The sequence below is a fragment of the Cyprinus carpio genome, chromosome A24 (assembly GCF_018340385.1).
Source record: "Cyprinus carpio isolate SPL01 chromosome A24, ASM1834038v1, whole genome shotgun sequence".
In the NCBI taxonomy this organism is placed as follows: Eukaryota; Metazoa; Chordata; class Actinopteri; order Cypriniformes; family Cyprinidae; genus Cyprinus; species Cyprinus carpio.
In genome coordinates, this window is record NC_056595.1 from 13,626,991 (window position 1) to 13,637,670 (window position 10,680).

Consider the following 10,680-nt stretch of genomic DNA (forward strand, 5'->3'; position numbering starts at 1 on the left):
CCCACACCCCCACTGGAGCCAGCCTGTGCTCGAGGTGGTAGTGGGCTGGAAAGTGTTAAAAAGAACAAGATGGGGTGAAAAAGGAAAAGAAGGGGGAAGGAAGCAGGGAGGAAGAGAAAAATGGGATTGGCTAGCTGTGACTGGAGGGGGGTGGGGAGAAAAAAAAGAGAGAGAATAAAGAGGGAGGGGGTTGTGCTTGGCGAGGCGCATATGTGATTCATTACTTTCACTGCCGAAAATGAAAAGCAGTGTCTGGCATGGGGCCTGCAGGCAGGGTGTTGGGAGCCTCCACAGGGAAGAAAGAGCTGGAGGGAGGGGGGGGAGAGAGAGAGAGAGAGAGGTGACTCAGTGACACACTCAGTGGTGTCAGTGTGCAAGCTGAGCCGCCAGAGAGACCCTAGATGGATTTCTGTGAGGAAGATCTGATGGCTACCAGGCTCACTTTGAATCGAGCTGCCTATCCCTGCATTTCCCAGGCTCCTCTAACCCCACATCTTCACGCCGGCTCCTTATCGACTGCTCTCTGTTTACCTTTCAGATCAGGAGCTAGGAGACGGAGCTCTCGGCTTCTCCAGAAGAGGAAACTCACCAAAGACAAACCTCTCCCCTCGGTAAGTCCTATTTACATTCCAGAGCTAGACTTTCCCTCCTCCAGGCTCCGAGATTTCACTCGCCCTCCCTCCGTCCCTCCCCCACAGAACACACTTATTCACTCACTCCATTTCCTCCCTTGCGCGCTCACCTTCTGAACAGCATGCATTTTGAGCACGCAGCTGTTGTCCATATCGCAGTTACAAACCGGCTTCAGAATTCGACGTGGCAGCGATGTCTTTCGAATGCAGAAAGAAACATTGCATTAATTTTCTGTAACCTGAGGTGTAGCCTTTTTTGCGCTGTGATTAAGGATATAAAATGGATTTATACGGAAGCATATATATACTCCACAAAAATGCCTCTGGGATATAATATGTTTGGTTGAAAAGGTATGTTGATTTTCTGTGTTTCATTTAGATGCTTGCTTCTGTTATTTAAGAAAGGGGTTTATTTGGTGTACTTTCATTGCTGTTTTAGTGTATGTAATGTATGGATAGTAATATTAATATAAACTATATATTATTTTCAATTTTCAGATCAATTTAGTCAAAATGTAAGTTTGAGAAATGCATTTAGCACAATATTGCTATAAACTCTGAGCTTGTCAATTTGTATGGCAGCCTCTTCAATACTGAAGGTACAAGAAGCCGTTCACACTAAACACATTTTTGCATTCCACTCTGTTGCTTTTCGATTGTTTTTCTATGTAAACATGCTAGACGGATGTATTTGTTTGCTGATCTCACATCTTGCATCTTTTGCAGCACAAGATACAGCGTTTTAAAAACATGGTTAAAAATGTTAAAAAAGTAAACTTAAACATGTCTCTAGTACATGAATCTCATTCAGGAGAGTTCTGCACCATCTTCAGATTAACTGCGAATATCTGTATTTGCCATTTCTGTGATCCGCACCGGAGCAGCCATGCAGGGTGATATGGCTTCACAGTCCTGTGCTGGAGATTTATTGCCTTGAGGAGCACATCTCAGCCCAGCCGTAATTACCTCAGAGCTAGATTCACATTCACCCGAGAGCCCTGATGTAGAGCCCAGAGCTGGATGTATTCATAATAACACAGATCGCTGTCTGTCCAAACAAGTGCGTACTGAGATTTATGGTGTCAGAGAGGCAGGCCCTGGCTCTCTCACTTGGACAAGCTGTGAACTCTGTTTGGCTTTACTGAGCAGCGCATCTGCCTCTGAAGGCAGGACGCCAGACCAGGAGTTCAACTGTGTTGTTAATATAGCAGCAGTCCAGTGTGTGTTTGTAAGCGAAAGCTGATTATTTATAACTTGAATTGTACCACTGTGAACAGATCTGATATGCATTTCCATGTTAAATTCATGATGAGACAAATTTGAGCTATGTTTCATAAACGTGTGTATAGATATCTCACTTGTTTTCTGTAAATGACTTTAGGTTTCCGTTAAGTGGGCTTCATATCCGGTATGACTCGTCAGGACCGTTGGTTCCAGGGCTCGGATCTGGTTCGGATACATTGCCACCAGTGGCCACCAGCATCGACCAGCTGCTGGAACGGCAATGGAACGAAGGACAGCAGTTCCTCCTACAACAGGGTTCACAAGGAGATGGTGAGAATCATTTTTTTTTTTTTTTACAGAAATATAATGATGCTTGTTGCTTCCGTATAAAGTATTGAACCTGAAGGTTCCGTATAGATTTTTGATGTTGAATTTTTCATAAAGATTTCTCTATTTTATTTATTAATTGTAATCTTTTTGATATTTTGATTTTTTTGTGCAATTATGTTTAAGTGACTACATAAGTTTGGATTGTGAGTGAATGCAACAAAATGTCCAAGTATCGTCAAGTTATACAGACCTTATTTTACTCATACATTGAAAAATCCCATGGGATAATTTTGAAATGAACACATGGTGATATGAGACTTAGGATTTTCACCTAATAACAGAGCAAAAATAAATAAATAAATAATGAAAATAAATATTTGGTGAACTTGCATTAAATAAAAAAGCAGCGCCAAATTTAGAGACTAGGATGTCATAGACTTGCATGTTGACTCTTGACCCGGGGCAGTCCAGAACACGTTAGCAACCGCATAACACCATACTAAACCCAGCCAGAACACCTTAGCAACCACATAACACCACACTAAACCCACCCAGAACAACTTTGTAACCATATATCAATGTCCTGAAAAGCCACTTACCACACCCAAGCATCGTTGTGATGACGTTTGACTTGCATGCAAAATCAACTTATTCCTGTTATAATAATTTCATATTCTAGCTGAGAGGGTTCACAGATTTGGGAAAGAAGATTGTAGAGATATCAAAAGGCATTTTAAATTAATTTCTCATTAGTATGCTAAAAGCCTTTATTAATTATGGTCATTGAAATTTGGCTTAACTTGTGAAAATTGTTACATTTATGTTCAGTCTAATTTGTCCATTTTAATCTCAGGGTGCATAGCAATAAACTTGGGGCTGTTGCTTTTATTGAAAATATTTTATTTAAAGCAAAAATAATTACTTGCATCATAATTGCTATTTAACTGCATGTCAATCAAATAATATGCTTGTTAGAAGCCTGTAATTGCATCTGTCTCCATAATGTGAGTAATTAAAGTATTTGTTAATACCACAGTATTTATGAGCTTCATTACTTATATTTTGTCTGTGTGTAACTTGTGTAGTTCTTCATCAGCTAAATAATGCTAGTGTGGAGGTAGTAGCAAATCTCTCAGTAGCAGAAAGTCGGTTTGGAGTGTCACAATTGTGTAAATGAGCAGCAGCTGTTTCTGTTATGATAGAGGCTCTTCTGGCGACGGGGGGGAAGTCTGACAAGCGCATGGAGCAGGAAGTGGTAGGACGGTTGTGTTTCTGTTCACCGCTGATATGAGACCAGTTGTGCGGTTTTGCTGACAGTGCATCTGGTTCGCATTTCGCTCGGGTTTGCTGGCCGCCGATCAGTGCCATGTGATCCTCCGAAAGCGGAAGTCTGCCGTTGTATTTTTTTCTGGAGGTCTTGAACCACACGTGTACCAGTGTAGTTTTTGCGCTTGTGGTATTGGGTTCCCTGCTTCCCAAAGACTTCATCTCGGTGGTTTGCAACCACTTCTATTTTGCTGTCAAATCTTGATGCGTATGTTGTGTGTGTGTGCGCACTTTTATGTCCAGTTCTGGGAATGCTGAAGTCCTGCACCAGCTGCAGGTGGAAAACCGGCGTCTGGAGGAACAAATCCGAACTCTCACCATGAAGAAGGAACGATTGCAGCTCTTGAGCGCTCAGCTCTCTGTGCCTTTCACCCCCGCGAGCACCACGGCCACCACTGCCTCTTCTCCTCTGTACCCCAGCAACACTCATGCAGGTTAGACACACATGCTATCTTATGCCTCTTGTCTACCCTTAGAGTCTTCACACACTCCATCTGGACCGTTACAGTCTAATCCCACCCCAAACACCCCCCCACCCCCACCCCAATCCACATATTCACACATACATGCACACAAGCCCACCTTTCACCCCCTTACGACCCCATCCTCCCCCTCTGTTCTGCTCACGGAGGCTCCTCTCCCAGCTCAACTCTAGCTAATCTGGTCTCCACATTCATGTCAAGTTGCAAAATCTCTCTCTCCTCCAGACATGCTGCACAGCAAGAGCATTCAGCTAGGCAGCAGTGTTTTAACAGAGTCCTCTCAACCCTTGCCCACTCAGGTAACTTCCTCTACCCCTGCTCTGCAGATGCCATCTGCTGGGACTGAGCACCTCTTTAGTTGAGTCAAGTGTTATATTATGTATATCTGTACATAGTCGAGTGTGTTGCACTGATGTGATGCTGTAGTACATAATTGCATTGTAATTACAGATTCATGGGATAATTGGTGGCTGTGTGATGTTTAAATGATTTGCAGCACAAGTCTGATAGAAATTATGCTATATATATTTGGTTGGACAGGTACAGGAGGCGCCTCTCTCACGTTGACCTCTCTTTTCTCTCTCTCTCTCACACGCTTGTGCTTTCTCTATTCTTTCTCTTTCCTTCAGGATCCCCTGTCTGGTGGCCATAGTAGCGGAAGTAGCACGTCCTCTCTTTCCACCCCTCCGTCTGCGGCCCACAGTCCCCCCCAGCAGCAGATAAACGGAGTCGGCATGGCCGGGGTGGCCATCCAGCCTGGCAATGCCAACTCGTCCCTGCCTGCTATAGCCGGGGTGACGGGTCTGATGGGTGCTCTGCAGGGGAACCACCTGGCCATGAGTGGCATCGTGGGTGCCCTAAACGGAGTCATCCAAACCTCCCCCAGCCTGGCCCAGAATAGCAGCCCCCTGCCCCATCACTCTGCAGCTACCAGCGCATCCCTGCCCATGTCCAACAGTCTCAGTAACAGGTACAAACTGGCACTTGCCGCATTAGATTTTGCACTAAGAGTCCTTTTTGTTAAATGGTAAATTTGATTACTTTGGGAGGGAGTGGGAGGCACTGGTTGAGGATCCATAATTCATGGTTAAGATACCACAGTCCAGGTGATGGTGATGAAGATGTGGATTTCTCACGAAAACTGTCAAGAAATTGCTCCGTTCATATTTTTCTTTCATTTATTCTAATTTTTATTTTGGGGTGAATTGTGATTAGGACATGTTCATGAGATTCATCCATGCTGCTTGGCATTGTGTGTTGCATTCATATTTTCTTCATCTCTTCTGCTTCCCGATCTTTCTTTTGCTTTCGCTTCGGAATGCAGCAGCATGACCACTGCGAAAACCAGGTGAGGATTGGCTTGCTTTGCCTTTTTCTTTCTCACTTGCTCTTTTTCTTTCTATGCCTGTGTGCGTTGCGCCTGCACGTCTGCCTCTGAAACAAAATTGTGTACTTAAGATTGAACCGCTGATGTTTTCAAAGCAAGTTCCAGCTTATACAGCCCTCCTTAGTCAAGAACAGAAGCTCATTCTTTGTGCGTCGCTAACTCATTTAGCTGGATTTGATCGTTGACGCTTTGGCATGATCTTGGAATATTTGGTTCTTAGAAGCTCATGCTGGACTTGCTGCCATAGCAACAGGTCCGTAACTTAAACCTGCTCGGAAGCAGGCTTATTTCATGTAAACAGGATTAGATTGCATCTTTTCAAGTGGAACTGATATTTAAAATCTATCCCAGCCATTGCTCTACTCTATTACAAGGGTACCCTACTAATCAATAATTTAAAATAATAATAATTAAAAAATTAATTTGAAAATAAAATTATAATGTTGTGTAATACTCATCTCTGTGTCAGGTCAAGCTTTTCTAATATTATAATGTTGTGTAATCTCTCTCGTCAGGTTAGCCAATCGCTGCATTGCTGATCGTGGTTTCGAGTATTGATACACCTGCCCTTTACGGGGGAACATGAGAACGTGCAGTAATCTTAGACAACTTAATCCAGATATTTTAATCAAATCCGTAAATTCATTTGATGAACCAAATTAGCCAGAGATCAGTTATCACGATTAGAAGATCTGGCATCTTTCAAATCATCTCAGATGTATTAAGCGAGTTACGAAGAACGGGCCCCAGGACCATTAGTTATGATTACAGTCTCTTTACTTTAGCATACAGAGAGGTTTTATTTAATATGTAATAGTTTTGTGTGGCCATGGCCAAAAACTTTTTAAAAAATGCTGAAAATGTAGTTTGCTTATGAGGGCTTATGTATGTGTTTGCAGTGCAGCAAGACTTTTCAATGATCAGCACAGGCAGATCCTCCTCCATCAGCACCAACTGCAGCAGCTTTTCAACTCTCAGCAGGCCATACCGGTAAGAGGAGCACTAACACACACTCCATTACACAGCCTTAGAGTCTAGAGTCTGTTTGAGCATTCACAGCTGTTCATGTGACTTATAACATTAAGTCCACACAGCAGCTTATTTTGGTCATGATCCTTGTTATTAGTCAAGATGATGTTGTCTGAATGATATAATGTAACATTTAGGGGTGAATAAATCTGATATAATACATGATTCTAAGACCATAAAATATATGCATGTTTACAAAACACCTTATCTTTCGATGATTCAATGCCACAAAACTCTCATACCTCACGATGGTGTCTTCTTCAGAACTGTTAATTTTAGCATCCTGGCAGCTTGGAATTGCAATTTTGAGGAAACTCTTGCCACTGTTCTGTGCAATATGCATCATACGGTCCGTGGGCAGTCTGTGGGTGTGCCGTCTTTGTCTAGACATCTCATCATACTCTGTTTGTCTGTCTGTTTAGGAACAGCAGAAGGCTCTGCTCTATCAGTTAATGCAACAGCAGCAGCAACAACAACAGCAGCAGCAGCAGCATAATGACATACAGCTACAGCAGCTGCCAATCAACAGCCTCCTGCCTGCCACGCAGCCACCCATCACCACAAACCCCTTCCTCACCATGCACAACGACAACAACACTCCTAAAACTGGAGCTGGCACGGCAACTATCAAACAGACAAAAGCATGAAGATGCACAACGACATACAGTTTTAAGTATATATGTTATGTGTATGTGGAATACATATATATTTATAAGTATTATATATATATAATATATATATATATATATATATGTATATGTGTATATATATGTATATGTCTTTGTATATATATATGTATGTATATATATATATATATATATATATATATATATGTATATGTCTTTGTATATATATATGTATGTATATATATATATATATATATATATATGTATATATATATTGTATATATATATATATATTGTAGGAGCACATACGTGTGCGTGCGTGTGCGTGCGTGTGTGTGTAATTTATATATGAATGAATATGAATATGTAATTGTAGTAATATTATTTATATAATTTTTAATAATTATTTAAAAGTATAATTATAAAATGCTATTAAATTATATATTACATTAATATATATGCTATTATATATATATATATATAGATATATATATATAATATATATATTTTTGTATTTTTATTTTTTATAATTTTTAATAATTTTTTTAATTTTATTAATTTAATATAATGATTTTTATTTTTATATATTTTATTTTATTGTTATATATTTTTTTAGTGTTATAAATTTAATATTATTAACTTATTTTATTCATATTGATATTATATAAATAGTATAATACTATATACATTATATATACATATATCATTGTTGTATTTACAATAATTATACTTTTGTATTATTTTTATTGTATCATAATTGTTATATTTATTATAAAATGTATTTATTATAAGTTATTTTATTTTCATTTTTTGTTTTACAAATTTTGAGGATCACTTATTGAAATTGTGCTTGTGTTTTATTCAGAGACTGGGAGAGAAGGCTGTGTCTGTGACAGGACAGGAGAAGAGCTGATGTAGAAAACAACATTTTGGAGGAGTTCTGTCTTATGGAGCCCTCTCATCTGCCCAGAGGCTTGCACCAGAACATTCACCCCCACACGAAACCCTCACCAGCACCAGCCTTGATATATACACACACTTGCCAGTTTGATGCCCATCTGGCAAACAACATGCTGCAACTGAGTTTAGTAAATCCCTTGCTGTAAACTTACTGGATCCCATGGGGGCCAAAATACAGGCTCACACACACACAGTCTCTCTCACCCTGCCAGTGTGCTGAAAATGACACACTGGTGTGAGTCGCTGTGGGCGGAAAGTGTAGATCAAGGTCTCGGATGGGGACTGTAAGATGGAGATGCTTCTGGAACAGTATCTGCTCACCAATGTTACCTCTCTGTACCCCTTTAAAAAGAAACATGTAACAATAATCTCAATAAAAACTTGTCATATTTGTCCGTCTGTGGATTTAAAGACGTCAGATATTTCAAAGCTGAAGCGATCAGACATTTGTGCACCACAAAGGCCTTCTCTGCATCCTGATCTTGAGCTTCCCCCGCGAGGAGGCGTCCCAAAGGTCCACAAACTGTCTCACTGACCCTGCTGCACTCTTTGAAGAGCAACTACCTCTCAAGCCAGGACACACGGACCAGGCCCTGAACCCAAGTGCCTGGCCCCGATCTCCAACTTCTCAGCGAGGGGCCGCGCGCTGGAGACGCTGCCAGTCTCTCTGTCTCCTTCCCTTTTTATTTTTTCCTCCAGTCATTTTCGGAAAAGATTTAATACCAATCGGCGTCGCTCAGGCAATACCAGTTCAGAGAGTCCCAGAGATCTCTGCCTGCACAGTGACTACACTGAAGAAAAAAAAAACTGATTTTGAATGTTTGTGCTGCATTAATCATTTTTGAAGCCAACTTTCTATTATTCCTTTTTTATTTATTTGCATTTGTTGCATGTTGGGCACAAGGTGATATATTCTAATGCTCAACTCGCAAACATTTTTTATACTACTGTACAAAATTCTCACCTTTTTGGAGTCTTGTAAACATTTTGATGAACATGTCTTGTGTTTGAAGTTATAGAAAAAAGAAAAAAGCCTACTTGATAATTTTGTGGTCTTGTAAATACACCTGTTTTCCCTTTTTCCTTTTGTTGCTATGTAAATCTACAGGTGCATATTGGAATAAGAATAAGCTGTCAGAATAAATAAGATTTTAGTTTAGCACACTTTTACCTCTTTTTTGTTGTAAATACATATTTGTGATTCACTTAGTGGTGTGAAGGACTGTTTCAAAGCACTGTCGGTGTGTTCAGATCTTTTCCAACAGGCTTTCCACAAAACTGGTGACTGGATAAAGTGTATTAATTTATTTTTGTATGTGCAGGGACTTTTTTTTTTTTTTTTTTTTTGCACTGTTTTATTGATGTGGTTTTATACGTTATAGATGTGGTATGTCCACCTTCTTATGTATCTGTACAGAAATTATGCAAAATCTAAAGTTTGTATTTAAAACATCAAAAGTGAAACCACGAGTCCTGCTTCATATTAAGAAATTCTGAACACTGAGATTGTAGTGTTGCGCTTTTTTTTTTCCAGTGAAATTAAAATGTTTATTACAATTCTTGCATCTTGTATGCTTGTATGTTTTAGCAGAGCAAAACATATATTTGTAATTTTTTTTTACTTAATTTCAGTATACTTTTTAACCTTTAAATTGTAAAAAAGTGCTAACAAATTATGCTAGAATGGACTTGCAAATCACTTTTCATTAAAAGAATGACTCATTCGTTATACAGACTCATGAAATGTTTTTCAGTTACAGATCTCTCCAGTTAAAATAAGGCATTCAGTGCCAGTGAAGTGCTTCTAGATTATAATTAAAATATCTTTACATAATTTAAAGCGATAGTTCACCCAAAAATGACATTTCTATCATACTCATCATCATATCGTTCCAAACCTGTGTGCATTTCTTTCTTTTGTTGAACACAAAAAGACAATATTTTGAAGTGTTGATAACCAACCATTTTTGCCATTGAATTCTATTGTATATTTTGTCTGTACAGTGGAAGTCAGTGGGAGAAGAAACTGATTAGTTACCAACATTCTTCAAAATATCTTCCTTTGTGCTCAACTGAAAGAACAAATATATTTTTGGCATTCTCATTTGCCCCAAAAGTAAAAGAAAAAAAAATCCATGATAGAATTTCAATGATTTTCAAAAAGATGAAAACAAAAAATGCAGATTGATATTGCTGCATTGGTAAGAAGAGAGAAAGATGTCAACTCACACAGCAGTGTTAACTAATATTCTGAAATATACATAAAAAGACAAACAAACATAGAAACACGTCATCAGTCCATAAGCATGAATATCACAGCCCTGATAAAGATGCCAAAACTAAATCCATATGAAAGTTGCATTGAGATTGAATGAAATATGCCATTCATGTCCATTTATCTTGGTGAAATTAATAACTCTTTACCTTTATTAAAATTATACTACTTGTGCTGGATATATGAAGGTCAATGGATCAGCCACATACATATTTCTTCCATTATGAGCAAGGAAACAGACACTAAACTCTGTCATCCCTTTCTCCTCTGTTTGTATACTCAAGAACCCCCATATTTCTGCGGTCTGTCCTTGTGTTTGCTATTTGGTGAGTGGAACCCATTTCTCAGCATGACCCCCAGGGACCTGCCCACTGTCCCTGCCCAGCTCTGTGGGAACAGCAGGCCCCTC

General features: G+C 39.4%; 1 protein-coding gene across 1 annotated transcript in view; it reads left to right on the plus strand.

Moving 5' to 3' along the window:
- The window catches only part of LOC109083694 (protein AF-10-like), a 52,300-nt gene extending 42,747 nt beyond the window's left edge, over positions 1-9,553 (plus strand). Inside the window, 10 exon segments of the mRNA XM_042714252.1 lie at positions 539-611; positions 2,014-2,186; positions 3,756-3,770; positions 3,773-3,946; positions 4,220-4,293; positions 4,624-4,964; positions 5,319-5,342; positions 6,281-6,371; positions 6,833-7,051; positions 7,902-9,553. Of these exon segments, the coding sequence (XP_042570186.1) occupies positions 539-611; positions 2,014-2,186; positions 3,756-3,770; positions 3,773-3,946; positions 4,220-4,293; positions 4,624-4,964; positions 5,319-5,342; positions 6,281-6,371; positions 6,833-7,051; positions 7,902-7,949 (1,232 nt within the window). The 3' untranslated portion in view covers positions 7,950-9,553.
- The last annotated feature ends 1,127 nt before the right edge of the window (positions 9,554-10,680 follow it).